The sequence below is a fragment of the Acartia tonsa genome, chromosome 4, assembly GCF_053477335.1.
Source record: "Acartia tonsa isolate MP-2025a chromosome 4, ASM5347733v1, whole genome shotgun sequence".
Lineage (NCBI taxonomy): Eukaryota > Metazoa > Arthropoda > Copepoda > Calanoida > Acartiidae > Acartia > Acartia tonsa.
In genome coordinates, this window is record NC_137263.1 from 12,699,710 (window position 1) to 12,714,985 (window position 15,276).

A 15,276-nucleotide genomic window follows, 5' to 3' on the forward strand; every position below is an offset into this window, starting at 1 on the left:
GTCCTAAAAATATGCTTGGTATTTTCTAACGGGAGTGTGTATATTTTTATGTCATGTGATCACTGTACAGCCAATTGGCTTAGTTGATGGTGAGTAGATTTCACTTCATCACGTTATCGTTGGCTGTTCAATCTGAGGTCTTGGAATTGAATAGCTCATCACGTGATCGCTGGCCTGACAATGAGAGCTCTGTGTTATCAGCTGGTATATCGTGGTTTATGTGGGAAGGAATGGGGGGGGGGGGGGGGGGAAGGTGGTGTGTTGGTGAGGGGGGGGGGGAGGTGATCTTTGCCTTCAAAATGACGGTAATTTTAGCCTACCAATTTAGAATCCGGAATCCGCTATAAAAAACGGATTCGGATTCCAAAATTGGGCGGTTTCCGGATCCGGATTCCCATCACTAGTTTAAATTTACCAACATTGTCAACTAACTTAAACAGATGAAAAATATGTACTTAAATTATCAAAAACAATAAACTTTAATTTATTAATAGATATTCAAGCAATGTATACATTTAAAAGAAAGGTTTTAAAAACCCATTGAGCGGCCAACCAAACACAAATGCAGGCGGCTGTGTAGTAGTAGTAGTAGTAGTAGTTGTTGTTGTTGTAGTAGTTGTGGTAGTTGTAGTAGTAGTGGTTGTGGTAGTAGTAGTTGTAGTTGTTGAAGTAGTTCTATTGTTCTTTTTCTTATTTTTATTTTTGTTACCACGCTTTCCTATTTTTACTAATGTTTAATTTAAGTTTTTCTTTTAAGTGGTAGGATAATAGACGAAGAATTTATCTATCCCAGGGAGGGGACATTGGGCTGTTTATTACACTAGTCCCCAAAGTTTTGTGATACGGTTTTCTTATTCGTTTGCTAATCAATGTTGGGGACTTGATTTTTAATAGGTTTATTCATTAAGTGTCGAAACGTTTTAAACACCAATTGTAATCTACAGAAGGGATATTTTGTGTATCATCATTAGGGATGCTTATTATATATCAATTTATTGGCCATTGTCTTATCCCTTTAGATCCCTAATTGTATCCTCTAAATGGGCTAAATAAAGGTAATCATTGTGTAAATAAAACTGAAATATGGAAAAGTTGGGAAGATATCACATTTTTTCAGCACAATTTAACCTCGACTTTCAAGAATTTTAAAAAGCAATTGGCAGAACGAAATTTGAAACTTTAAGGACAATCATCTCTTACAAGTTACTACATTTTTACGTATGAATTAAACATATTCCTTTGTTTTTATTATTATTATTCTTTTTGTCATCTTCTATTTTTTTATTCTCCTCTTTATTTTCATCCTCAATGGATTCCTCATTGTCTACTTGAAAATCTTCAATGGTAACAAGTTCCTCCTTGGTAAATTCAGTGGAATTTTGATCGTCAACTGTCAGTGAACTTCGGAAGGTGTTGTGTCGGTATCTATCCCTAAATATTTAATTTTAAAATAAGTAGATATAGAGTATGTTTTAATCCTATTATATAATACAGTAGGGAGTAAGTTTTGTGGTAGGTAGCCTAACATTTCGAAAATCTACAGAACCGATGAAATTCAGGATGGTTCTGACTATATTATTTTCACTTTAGATTGTTTTAGGCTATATTTCTGACCTGTTCTATCCCCTTCAGGAGAGAGTCCCTAGATGTTAGATGCGCAGCCGCTTGTAATTAGTAATTCACAGTGGTAATAAAAAAAGCATTTTAAAAAATAGTAACAAAACTTTACCTGTGTTGTGCCATCCTCCTGTCGCTGGAGCCAGAGCTGCAATCAGTGGACCAATCAGGATGCTCCCCGGAGGGGGTGTAGTCTGACCGCAAACCAAACTGGTCCGCTATCCAGCCAAGGAAACAGGATGTTCTTGTGTACGCACCAGGATATCCTACCTGAAAAAAATTGAATAGCGTCAGTACTTTTCTTTAAATATATAAAAGTTAAGTCAATCTAATAGTTTGAAGAAAGAAAATATGTTAAGATTGATATTGGCATTTTCATTTAGTAGTGAAGCTACTCTATATATTTTCTTAACGTTTTCACATATCATTGGTGATGTATTCAAATTTATCGTCCATTGTCTTAACCACTAAGATACGCTGTGTTAGGCCTCGTAAGTTCCTGGCATTATTGCAACCTACCTCAGCACAACCCACTCCAAAGCTGACAATACCCAGCCATGAGTATCTTGGTTCGTCTTCCGTGTACTTGGAGGCTCCTATCAGAGGACCTCCGCTGTCTCCCTGGCATGAATCCTTCCCTGAATATGCATTGCAAGTTGGGTTTTATCTTTGAATTATGGAGTTACCTTCCCAGGACATACTTTCCCATGAGGGGTGTAAACAAACACACCCCAATCCCCCCCCCCCCTTGGACGGTTATAGCCGCCAGACATACATCCTGTTACTTTATGATTATGAAAAATATTATAATGGATGTATAAAACTTGTACATTATGTGAAGATTATAAAATAAAACCTGGTTCTGATGCGCATATGAGTCCTCCTGGATAATCAAAATTGTCAGCATCTCTGGACAATAAAACCAATTTCAATCAGCATTAGAGAAATAAATATACTCTTGGTAGGGTTTCAAATTAATACACACTGCCAATTTTTGTAGTTATTATGGAATATGGATTATGTCAACAATTATGTTGTCATAATGAGCCAAATCCTTTTAAATTCTCTAAGCTAGCCAATGGGTTTCCATAGCCTTACACATATATAAAGCAATTGCATAAATTGAGAAACCATAACTCCTTGCTAGACTAAAAAAATATTAGGATTTGGCCCAATGGCATTAGAATATCGACATTCCGAGGGGCCGATAGCCCGGGCCAACAAAAATGGAATTCATTTTTATTAGAAACTGGTATTAATTTAGTATTCACACGATGTAATACAGTATCGCTGAGAATTGTTTCTAATCCAGTGGATATTAATTGGTTTCGAAGCCATACTGTACTATAGTTTAACTAAATTTAATTCATTATTTTAAAAAGAAGGAGATTCATAAATCTGTTTTCATCTGAACTGTTTCTTCATTAGGAAATTTAAAATTGAATATACTGATTGATTGATTGATTGAATTCCTGCAATCGGTGATGGTGACTGATGTATGCCTAGCTATGTCAGGTATACCTTTCACATTCACTCGGGTACCCTTAAAATATAAATTATGTAAGTTGAAGCAAGTTTGTCCTAGGACCCTTAAGTCCACATGCAAGCCACCCTTTTTCTTTTTTTGTCTTAATAACAAAAATTAGACTGAAGATTCTTGGAATTTATTTTTTAATCTTGAAGTCATGTGTAATGTAACGCGAGGGAGGGGACATTGGAATGTGAATTATACCAATAAACAAAGTAATCTTTGGTTACTTTTATTAAATCTTAATTGATTTGTTAAAAATAGCAATAACCATCAATAATTTTAATCTATAGAAGGGTGTAATCATTGGAGATTCATCTCTATTGCTTAGTCCCTTTAAATGTATTGTCTATGTATTTTAATTATTTAGTTGAACTACGAAAATACACGAAAAAAACACAATTTTATTATTACCCTGATAAATTTAGTCTTAGTGATGCCCCATCCTGCCACATATGTCTTCTCTCCCATATATTCTTTATCAATTTCAGGTAGACAGACAGGCCACACTTTTCCACGTCGTAGGTTTCCTTTCAGCGGATTATCATTAACCTAGTAAACAATTAAATAAGTTACTTGTAATATTATCTGGTTATTTATCTCATCGTTTTATAGACAACTTTCCGCGGATAGTAATTAAAAAAGATAATTGATAAGATTAATTACAGCCCCGAAGATCCGGACCAACAAAGCTGATATTGATTTAAAAATATATATTTTATTACTCGTGGTAAATTGTCCATAATACGATACGATACTTGATTTTTCAGTATGGTTGAGAATCGATTGTAATCCAGCGGATATTAATTGGTTTTGAAGCCACACTGAACAATCCTTTAGTTTACAGAAGGACACATAATGGTGAGTGGGCGTATCACCCACTGAAAAACAGTTAGGGAGGGAACATTGGAATGTAAATTATACTGGCATCCAAAGTTTTATAAACTTTAAGGTTGAAAGACTTGTCTTTTGGTACTTTTTATTAAATCTTAAATTGTTGATTTTCACTAGCAGTGTAAAAAAAATTATAACAACCAATAATTTTATTTTACAGAAGAAGTAATTTTGTTTTTCATAATTGGAGATGTACATCAATTTATCGTTCATTGTCTTTATCACTTAAGATTTAACAAAGCTGGGATTATATTTATAAGTTTTCATTTTACTATCTGCGAAAAGCTGTCTATAATACGATGCAATAAACAACTTTACATAGCTTAGATAAAAAAAAGCATTGAACATACCTTGTAAACAGCAATATCATATCCACTAGACGATTTAACAAAGCTGGGATTATTTTTATAATTTTTTATTTTACTATCCACGAAAAGCTGTCTATAATACGATGCAATAAACAACTTTACATAGCTCAGATGAAAAAAGCATTGAACATACCTTGTAAACTGCAATATCATAACCACTAGACGATGCATCAATATACCTACATTTATACATACATGATATATATAAAGAAAATTTTTTAGCTTATTCCTGTATATCTTTATATCGGTTTTAACATGCTTATGACTATATTTCATAATATATCTGCATGATAATTATTCGTCATGGACTTGTACATCCTTGTTGATTATGTATGTTTTCCTGGGATGAACTTGAACACTGGTGACCTTCATGTTGACCTGATACTTATCCTTCCCTTGTAAACTGTGCTCACCACAAGTTACCTGACAGATTAATATTAGTTATTTGCTCGTCTCAAAAGAAATTGTTAAACCCTGTCGCAATGGCTTAAAACATTAAAATTTAAAGGGGATGTATTCTTTTTTAACTTTTAACCCCCCTTGGCTGTATAAAGGAGGTGGAGACACTTTTCCAGGGGTTGAACACTTAGGGGGGTGTATTCAATTCCATTTTATTTTGGCAGGGGGGTGGATACGCCCCCTTTCTACACGGCTTTGCCAATTAAAATCCAATTAAATTGTTGGTTGTCTGTTAGGTGTTTGAATACCTAACACCCTGGAAATAAAGGTCTGGGCCAACATAACAGGGAATATACCTATAATTTTTATTTCATTTTAAGAGTAAAATATCTTTTCATACGATACGATACATGATTTTTCAGTATTACTAAGAACAGGTTTTAATTCTGCGGATATGACAAAGTCCATATTATCCTGTTGTGACGTTATAAATTTCGGGAGAGGAAAAGGAGAAACCTATTTCTCCCATCTCCTTTGAAGAGATTTTCTTCTTCCCTTCCCTTCTCCTATCCCAAAATTTATGACGTCACAACAATATGGGGTTTGTCGGATACGAATAGGATTTGTAATTTTAATTACCTCATAATTAGAAGGATTATCTCCAACAGTATAACAGTGAGCTGCTCCAACAAGGATGGTATTATGTGGAGGTCCAGATAATAATGTTATCCCACAAATATGGAATCCCTGCGGTTGGGAATAGTCAATTGTAATATACACTATGTTGGTTATTTAAGTCATAAGCGACTGCCTAGCCCTAATAAAGCAACAGTGTATTATAGCCTATTTTATTTTAACAATAATTGGTGATCTCCTCATAGTGCCTAGCGAGCATAAAACCCCTACCTCCTTTATTTTGAAATAAATTGAATTAAGGAGGGGGGGGGGGGGTATTTTTTTTTCTCAATGACTAACCCCTGCCGGAGGCCCTAACTCTGCGAGGCCTATACCTACGGTGCACTAAACAAAAAATAAAACCCTCTTATTTTTCAAATATATGTCAAAATAATGTGATGGGGGCTTTTTCTTTGCTCGATTAGGCACTTCAAGGTAAACCGCCTAAAAATTTAAAAGACCAACTTTTACAGCCTTTCAGCGTTAAATTATTTTAAATTGGCCATTCCTTGTATTTTAATGAGCAGAGCCAGGGATATTCATGTTCTACAATTTCAGATCCACCAATAACCTATGAATTAAAAGAATTATTTGCATATAAAAGTGAGGGCCCTGAAAAGCGATGATTAATGAATTAAAAATATGAATATGCCTGAAGTTCATAGGAATCCCTACTCCTAAAAATATTATGATTATATCACTTAGAAATTATTTTTTAAGCCAAAAATTATATGTAGTTTGAGGCTAATGATTATTGAGTTGCTACTCTTTCTAACCTGTTTCTTACTGTTACAGGAATCAGCATAACATGTTTGAAATCGATAAGACAATTCTAAGATGCCTTAATCAACTTTAAATTATAGACATGTAGAGTAGCTTTGCTGGCAATCAATCAACCTACCCTAGTTCCTGACCCCTTGATGCCGCAATCTTCAAAATCTTCCAGGAACTGTTTAGGTTCAGTATCCTCTATCTGAGTAAGTTCTATAGCCTCGTCAATACTGTTGGGAGGGTCAGGTATAGCATCTCCGCTAGTTGTAAAAGAATTAGCTTTATATATTATGTTTGTCATAAAATCAAAAGAGTCAAAAAGTGAGATAGATATCACCTTATATACTAACAAATTTGATACTCATTCCGCGGACAGTAAAATAAAAAAAAATAGGGTCAATTTATGTTTGTTTTTGCACTGATGAAGTGAAAGCCCGTACAATAAAAATGGTATTAATTCTGTGTTTATATTTCATCAGAGGCTTCTATGCAGCCAAATAATTACATTTAAAATTGCCGAAAATTAAATATTTTGTTGGCGTAAACTTGTTTAATGTAACTGAAGAGGAGTGGGTAAGAAGGGGGAGAAATAATAAAAGGGGGTTGTGGGGGAGATTTTCACTTAGAATTGTTTGTTAGAATCACATTCCTTTTTCTCTGATATTTTGTTTTCCGTGGAAAATACGTTACTTGATTTTTCAGTATGGCTATTCTAATCCAATGAAAATTAATCAGATTAAATTAAGGTGCGAAGCGTCAGAAAATTTTTAAATCCTTAATTGATATTGAATAAAAAATACCTGCTACCACTGCTGCTACTACTGCCGCTATTACTACTGCTACTTCCTATGATAAGAAAACAAGGATGAAAACTAACAAAACAAGAGCACAACTTAAATTTTCAAAATTTAAACGCGATTTTCTCGGCTCCTATTTAAGATAGACGGCTGACATGTCTTGCCAACATTCCCATCATTGAGGAGCTTATTTAAGTATAAACTATCCATGGCTGTCGGACTGCTTCTATGCAGCTTTTAGCTGCTTCTAGATTTAAGAAAGAATTCTACACTCTTCGGTCATTTGCTGTTACATTTTCCAAATTTTCATTATGATGAAACTTTCAGCTTGACATTCCCAGTCTCGTTTTACAGAGGAAGGCTGTGTTGTTGTTGTAGAGAATAATGTTGGTAACAGCAGTGCTACAATATTATATTTACCTGAGCTTGCAGAGGGAGCCTGTGTGGTTGTTGTTGTAGTTGTAGGGAATAATGTTGGTAACAGCAGTGCTCCAATATTTACCTGAGCCTGCAGAGGGAGCCTGTGTGGTTGTTGTTGTAGTTGTAGAGAATAATGTTGGTAACAGCAGTGCTCCAATATTTACCTGAGCCTGCAGAGGGTGCCTGTGTGGTTGTTGTTGTAGTTGTAGAGAATAATGTTGATAACAACAGTGCTCCAATATTTACCTGAGCTAAAAGTGGGAGCCTTTGTGGTTGTTGTTGTAGTTGTAGAGAATAATGTTGGTAACAGCAGTGCTCCAATATTTACCTGAGCCTGCAGAGGGAGCCTGTGTGGTTGTTGTTGTAGTTGTAGAGAATAATGTTGGTAACAGCAGTGCTCCAATATTTACCTGAGCCTGCAGAGGGAGCCTGTGTGGTTGTTGTTGTAGTTGTAGAGAATAATGTTGGTAACAACAGTGCTACAATATTTACCTGAGCTTGCATAGGGAGCCTGTGTGGTTGTTGTTGTAGTTGTAGAGAATAATGTTGGTAACAACAGTGCTACAATATTTACCTGAGCCTGCAAAGGGAGCCTGTGTGGTTGTTGTTGTAGTTGTAGAGAATAATGTTGATAACAACAGTGCTCCAATAATTACCTGAGCCTGCAGAGGGAGCCTGTGTGGTTGTTTTTGTATTTGTAGAGAATAATGTTGGTAACAACAGTGCTACAATATTTACCTGAGCCTCCAGAGGGAGCCTGTGTGGTTGTTGTTGTAGTTGTAGAGAATAATGTTGGTAACAGCAGTGCTCCAATATTTACCTGAGCTTGCATAGGGAGCCTGTGTGGTTGTTGTTGTAGTTGTAGAGAATAATGTTGGTAACAGCAGTGCTCCAATATTTACCTGAGCCTGCAGAGGGAGCCTGTGTGGTTGTTGTTGTAGTTGTAGAGAGTAATGTTGATAACAACAGTGCTCCAATATTTACCTGAGCTTGCATAGAGAGCCTGTGTGGTTGTTGTTGTAGTTGTAGAGAATAATGTTGGTAACAGCAGTGCTTCAATATTTACCTGAGCTTGCATAGGGAGCCTGTGTGGTTGTTGTTGTAGTTGTAGAGAATAATGTTGGTAACAACAGTGCTCCAATATTTACCTGAGCCTGCAGAGGGAGCCTGTGTGGTTGTTGTTGTAGTTGTAGAGAATAATGTTGATAACAGCAGTGCTCCAATATTTACCTGAGCTAGCAGAGGGAGCCTGTGTGGTTGTTGTTGTAGTTGTAGAGAATAATGTTGGTAACAACAGTGCTCCAATATTTACCTGAGCCTGCAGAGGGAGCCTGTGTGGTTGTTGTTGTAGTTGTAGAGAATAATGTTGGTAACAGCAGTGCTCCAATAGTGCCTGCCAGCACATAGTTGTCACAATTATTAATTAAATCAAAATTAATATCAATAATTTATTACAATAACCTTAAATGGCTGGAAAATGGGCTTTTCAAATATAGTATTTTATAGAGTCTGATTTCATTTTTGTTCCATTATATTTTAAGGGTGAGTACACTTCCTCCAAACAAAAGTTTCCTGTGACAGGTCAAAGCGCTTAGTTTTTACAAATTAGGTAATTTTTTTTACATTGTCCTATTGATATTTAGTTTCCATTTCTAAAATCAAGAACTTGGATGTCCTTGTTATAGTTATACCTATTATTTTATGTAAGACGCCTTGTATATTTTTGTGAAAACTATTCCTATAGCAATTCCAACGGGGAAGGCAACAACTTCAAGCTGCCGAGTTTGGGTGGTATTTTTTATCTCCTGTTTACCCTCAACAATCCCTGTTTCCTCGGCTATCAAGGATAAATACATTCATTAGTTTTTAGTGACAAAACTATGGATAATGACATTCCTATTGACACAAGAACCGCTGAACCGATATGGTTTTCCTTTACAGTGAAGCTTTTCATGGGTCTAAGGAAGGTTTGTTACTATTTTTTGGGAGGTTACTGTTTATTAGACACTTATTAGTTTACAAACCTTTTTAGTGCATATAATATTGTTGATAGTGCGCTGCTTTTGAAGAATATTGTCCATGTAACATAACATTTACCAAATAGTTCATAAGACCGCTTAATGCATACCACAAAAAAAATGTTGCGCGAATTACTGGAATTGAAATGAAATGAATGTATATTTTCCTAAAATGTCAGATTGACCCACTCTTGGCTGAAGTTTGTCTGCACCAGCTTGATAGAGAGATTCTTGGTCAGATGACAGACTTCTTCGCAATTCTATCTCTTTCAACCATTCACTTGTTACAACATTCCCATTTTCATCAAGATAATTTGGTCTTGGTTCAATATTTGTTACTTGACTCATGTACTCATTTTCTTTATTGTGGTCATTATTGAAATCTTTATTGTTAATGACATCATCTTTTATGTTCCATTCATGTTCTTTAATAGCATCAGATTTTTCATTTACCATTTCATGATTGTCATCATTATTTACAAAATTAAATGTGACTCTGTCTAGAGTGGATACACTGTCATCATTGTTTATTTTTAAATCAATTTTAGTGCTGGGTTGAGCAGCAACACTATTCAAAAATTCAGTTTTGTCGGCAGTCTTTTGGAAGGCAAAGTTTCCAACATCTGAGAAGCTAAAATGAACTGACTGTATGCTGTCCTTAGCATTATATCTTTCATATTCTGTGTTTTCAGTGTCACTCATAATCTTTGAGTCATCAACTAAATCATTGGTGCTTGAATTATCATCATTCATTTCATTAGCATTTGAGTTATCATAAACATAATTAGCATTTAACTCATTATCAGATTTGTCAGCGTTTAAACTTTCAGGATTCAAATCTTCAGCATTTGTCTGTTCTATTGTTATTTGTTCATGATTATCTGTTTTTGGTGTAGTTTCATTTGAATCTGATTTCCAGCTTAATGGAAGTAATTGCTCATCGATTTCATCTGCCCACATAGCCTAAAAAGCATATTTAGAGGAAATATCATATAGGAGTGATTTTTAAAAAATAATGAAAGCTAAACTTTATAGGAAAAAATCCGCATTATTATTTAGAATTCTGCTGATGATTTACCTCAACTTTTGGTTTTGACGAATTTTTGATGGAAACTGATGGAGAGGTGACAATTGTTATTCCAGGTTCAGAATTTGATACATCTTAATAACAAAGAAAAACACTTGAAGTAAGTTGTTAAATCTTAGGATCTTAAACATTATTAATCTTGTGTCAAATTTTTGCAAATGCAAAGACTGGAAGGAATTATACAAAACTATCTTAACTATGTAGTCTTGCCCAGTGTTAAGACAATCAACAATAAATGATCACAAGCAAATTTATCCCTGTGCATATTGAAATTATTATTTGAAAAGTTTAAACACTGCTATCAACAAGATTTAACAAAAGATTTCAAGCCAACTAATGAGAGAACGTGTGTTTAAATATTGAAACCTACATAATTTTCTCCTTTGATTAGTTTCACTGTTTTCTTTACACGCGTTTAAGAGACTTTTTGATAATTCCAATCTAATTGATTTTTAAAACAATTTTTTATAATTATTTCTTTTAAATTCCTATAAAAATTGTTTTACCTTGTTTCAAAATATTTAGTTGTTGATCTGTTGATTTATCAGTGGTGCTACTTGTTGTTGTTGAAATAATAAAATCTTGTGTCACTGTTTCATAATTAATTCTTGGTTGTAATGGAACATAAATGGGTCTAAAGTCTCGACCTAGAAAATATTCATTTAATTGACCTGCTACTAACACTTCCGCATCCTTATATTAAAAATAAATCAAAAAATGCACATATCATTTCTAGGCACAATTAGGGACTAAAAATAAAAGTAATTTAATCAAAGGTTTGATTATCAGATATAATGCCGCAATAAACCATTTAGTAACATTTCTATGTATTGAAAAAATGTACGCTTATAAGAAAGATTTTGGCAATTCTCAATTTGTCTTGTATTTTCTCCTTATATAAGGAGAATTAACGACAAACTGACTCATAGAATAACAATTTTCGGGTATAGTCCCTTTCGTAACATCGCTCCTTCTGGACCGATTCTTCGTATTTTTCACAGTACCTTTTCTCCTATTTATAGCCCCTGCGTGGCCAATCACCTAACCCAATATAACCTAACCTAGCCTAAAATAACATATAAAAAAAGCCATTTCAAAGCCCCTTATGCCCCATAATGTTACGAAAGGGACTATTCCCCAATTTTCGAATTTTAACTTTTTTTTCTGATTTGAAATAATAAAAAAATAAATTGGAATTTTTCTGTAATCGTCTAGATTTAAAAAAAACTTTCTTAAACCCCGGCGTATGATAATAATTTTTAGGCATATTTAAAGAAAACTATGTTCAAGGGTTAACCTTAAAACTATATTCATAAAACGTAATTTATTCATTTGTGACCTGTACATTTGGCTTAAAATTCAATTATAATGAAATATGTTGCATGATATTTGGTTATCAGACATTTTCACATGTAACCAGGGACAAAGGAGTTGGTACCCAAAGTTTTTAAAAAGAAAAATTTCCCCCAAACTCAAACTTCAAAATAGCTCAGTATTACAATATTTTTAAAGAACACGAAAGTGCAAAATTTTATAAAGCAGAAAATACATCAAAGTTAAGTAGATATTGGTAATAGATTTATTAACCTAGATGGACTCTCAGATACTTTAAACCTTTCATCTTAAAAAAATTTCTAGCATTACGAAAATGTTGTTATATTTAGTCACACATAATTAATTCATTACAATCAATTACGAGCGATATAATTATTGTGCTATATAGTTTCCATGGCTAAAAGCCATTTCTTACCGAAATATGTACACGCTCTAACCAATATGGCCGGATCATTACTATACACTGTGTTTTGAATGGTCCAATTTAATGAATGGGGATCTAGGTCTTCTATGTTTATTTTATTTGTGTTTATTCCACATACATCCCTTCCCGGATATATATGTGGGTTTATATAGTCTAAGAAATCATTACGGCTATTCCCTTTTCCATGAATAAAATAGAAATATCTTATCTAACAGATACCATAATTTTCACTTTCATTAAAAAAACTCTCAGTTTCTTTGACCTAAAAAAAATTTTATAGCGAAGCTACTCTATAATTCTGTTGGTCAGTCAGTAACGGAGAGGTGGAAAAGAGTTTTTCTCGGCTGTTAATTAAGATAAACACTTCTCAGTAAAGATTCCTATGACCTATTCACAAGTATACTATAGTCTATACGATATTTTTTGCCGCCTGTGTTAAAAAGACAAAAAATACTTATTTTTATAGTTTTTGTGATTATCTCTGGGTCCTTTTCTCTCTATTTACTTTTCTTTGTTATGACTCAATATTTGCTTTAATGGACACTTTGTCCGTTTGTAATTTTTTTGAGTTTCGCTACTAATGGATGTTGTCATCCTTGTTTAATAACGCAGAGCTACTCTTGATTAACTTTTTTTTGTAACACATTTGAAAAGAATATTTTAAGAAAACTAAACAAAACATGGAATAGTTTGTGTCTAAAAATAGAAGCCTAGAAAAATTAATAAGGAACACAAAATTAATTGTTCAATTAAGGTTTGACCAAAAAAAAATGAACAATTGCCTAGAAATCAATGCAAATTAATCATTTGTAGGGGGCGGTTTTCCCACTTAAATAAATGAATGTTGACAATTTCCTTTCCATTTTCCTCTGTTTGAAAAATCTCTGAATACGCGCATGTCCTTAACTTTAAGTATTCCTTACAATAAATTGCGCCTTTTTGTTTAAAACAAAAGATCCCAAAATTGACTGATCCAAATGGACTATTTTTCTTAAGAAAGCTTTATGTATGTTCTAGGGAGTGGGCTTAATATGTAATCTACAATTTCCCATAATGTCTATAAAAAAGCAAAGCTTCTAAAGGTGAAGCTTCAATAGGTCCTTATGGACAAAATTCTGGCTGGGTAGCCGCGCATCAGCCGCTATAAAGCCTCAAGGAAATCAACCTTTTACCATTTTATAGTCTAAACCTGGCCAAAAAAAGGCAATTCCTTTTTTAAAACAATATCAAAGCATCCAAATGGGTTTAAAATGGAGGCTTAGTCACAGCTGACGCACTGCTGCCGAGCCATGGAAATAACAATGGTTTTACCTTTTCTTGTGTTGATTATTTTATATGAAGTTGAAGTGTCTGTTAAGAGTAGAAAAAGTACGCAAACAACTTTGAAAGTCATGGCCACTATTATAATAACAATTATCTTAAATTTATGGCTTCAAATAGCAAAACAGGTTATGCATTGAAAAAAATTTAATTTCATATAAGCTGTTTGATACTTATGCTTAGTCTGTTTTATTTTTTTGTGGAAAATTGAGCTGTTGATGGATTTTACTTTAGATATTTGTACTTGTGGGTTTTTTTTTTGAAGTTTTAAAAAATTTGAGATATTTTTATCCTCAGGGCTATATTTCGCATAGGTGTTGAACATACCCCTATCATGGTATCATAAAAACTATACTACAATTTCCTTAAACATGGTGGTCTGATCAGTTAAAAGGTTTCTGAGATCCTACTTGACATTCTTCCAAACGGACGTACGTCGTACATTTATTACTTTAGTATATAGGTTATTTCAGAAATTGAAACTCAATGAAACAAGATATTTTCCGGTATAGCTTGGAAACCGATTAATATCTTCTGGAGTTGAACTGAAAAATCATGTATAGCATCGTATTGTATAAATAACTATTATGTTTTGCTTTGAATACCAACCCAAGATTAACAAAAAACAAAAGCCTATAATTATCCTTTTATTTTTTTTTTTTTTTTTTTTGTAAAAATAAAGCTAATTGTCATTCCTTTATTTTGTTCTAATAGTCTATAAAAATTCACTCATTTTAAATTATTCACATGAACTATAACTATTTTTGTTTTATTATTAAAGCACAATGTTTATAATCTTATTAATCACGTATATATGTATATGTAGTGTACTTGTGTTGACCCTGATACATAAGAAACTAAGAAGTTTTACAGCAAGGTTTCAGGGCGGGTGGGGAACCAATCTTAAATACCCAGGGATGGAGAGGACAGTGTCTTATAATCAACAACCCTTTCTTCCTCATATTGTACCCTTTACCAAAGGCAAGATTTAAACCTTTGAATTGGAGAGAAGAAGAATTATTTTCTCCAATGTCCAATCCCTGTCTGCCCTGAATAATCCGGACGCAAAGTGAAATTTCCCCTACGCCCACATATAACATGTGTAAAACCAAAACCATATTTTATATGTCATTTCTTAAATGTAAAGCGGTAGCTTTAGTAACATTATTTAAAGTTTAAATTTATTTAGATTTCCTACCAAAAAAAATCCACTATTGAAAGAGAAAGGCTACAAAAGTGTATTTAAGTGTGTGTGTGTGTGTGTGTGTGTGAGGGGATAAAGAAAGGGGACGTGTTATTTTGCCGCAATAAATGCGTCACTGACGCACTATTCATATATGGTTAGATTGTTCCGGTAAAATATGTAGAACCTTTTTTTACCTATTGCACTAAATCATTCGTGATGACAAGAACGATAAAGTCCAATAATTAAAAGTGATTATAAATAACCAAGGTTCGATGAAACGGCTATGGTAGCCAGATCACCAAATTACTTTAAATCTGAAGACGAGTTTTCTAAAAATTATAGGGTTTACTAGCATACGATTTTTAATATAATTTTGTAAGATTTTCTGACAAAAAATGATTTTGTCGACCATAGTCGATTCAGCGATCCTTAATTTT

General features: G+C 33.7%; 2 protein-coding genes across 2 annotated transcripts; both read right to left on the reverse strand.

The window, feature by feature from the left end:
- Positions 1-1,214: 1,214 nt before the first annotated feature.
- On the reverse strand, positions 1,215-9,325 carry LOC145318417 (serine protease 33-like). The gene is made up of 14 exons (XM_080159703.1): positions 9,207-9,325; positions 8,782-8,861; positions 7,053-7,098; positions 6,383-6,512; positions 5,989-6,052; positions 5,446-5,552; positions 4,747-4,830; positions 4,541-4,585; positions 3,560-3,697; positions 3,090-3,160; positions 2,474-2,526; positions 2,133-2,255; positions 1,730-1,883; positions 1,215-1,431 (listed from the first exon to the last, which is right to left on the reverse strand). Exons 1-14 carry the CDS (start codon positions 9,323-9,325, stop codon positions 1,215-1,217), a joined length of 1,431 nt encoding a protein of 476 aa, XP_080015829.1.
- Positions 9,326-9,619: 294 nt separating this feature from the next.
- On the reverse strand, positions 9,620-13,727 carry LOC145318418 (uncharacterized). Its single transcript, XM_080159704.1, has 4 exons — positions 13,645-13,727; positions 11,081-11,221; positions 10,566-10,648; positions 9,620-10,450 (listed from the first exon to the last, which is right to left on the reverse strand). The coding sequence occupies exons 1-4, from the start codon at positions 13,724-13,726 to the stop codon at positions 9,620-9,622; spliced, it is 1,137 nt and encodes a 378-aa protein (XP_080015830.1). The 5' UTR covers position 13,727.
- Between the last annotated feature and the right edge of the window lie 1,549 nt (positions 13,728-15,276).

What these genes read in the sequence shown, in the direction of transcription:
- LOC145318417 (XM_080159703.1), bottom strand. Translation starts at nt 9,325, where the DNA reads ATGTATTTATCCTTGATAGCCGAGGAAACAGGGATTGTTGAGGGTAAA. An exon ending in GTCACCATCACCGATTGCAG is followed by an intron (nt 2,527 to 3,089) that starts GAATTCAATCAA and finishes TTTATTGTCCAG; the next exon opens with AGATGCTGACAATTTTGATT. An exon ending in AGTGGGTTGTGCTGAGGTAG is followed by an intron (nt 1,884 to 2,132) that starts GTTGCAATAATG and finishes TTTTTCAGGTAG; the next exon opens with GATATCCTGGTGCGTACACA.
- LOC145318418 (XM_080159704.1), bottom strand. Translation starts at nt 13,726, where the DNA reads ATGACTTTCAAAGTTGTTTGCGTACTTTTTCTACTCTTAACAGACACT. An exon ending in ACTAAATATTTTGAAACAAG is followed by an intron (nt 10,649 to 11,080) that starts GTAAAACAATTT and finishes TTTGTTATTAAG; the next exon opens with ATGTATCAAATTCTGAACCT. An exon ending in CGTCAAAACCAAAAGTTGAG is followed by an intron (nt 10,451 to 10,565) that starts GTAAATCATCAG and finishes TATGCTTTTTAG; the next exon opens with GCTATGTGGGCAGATGAAAT.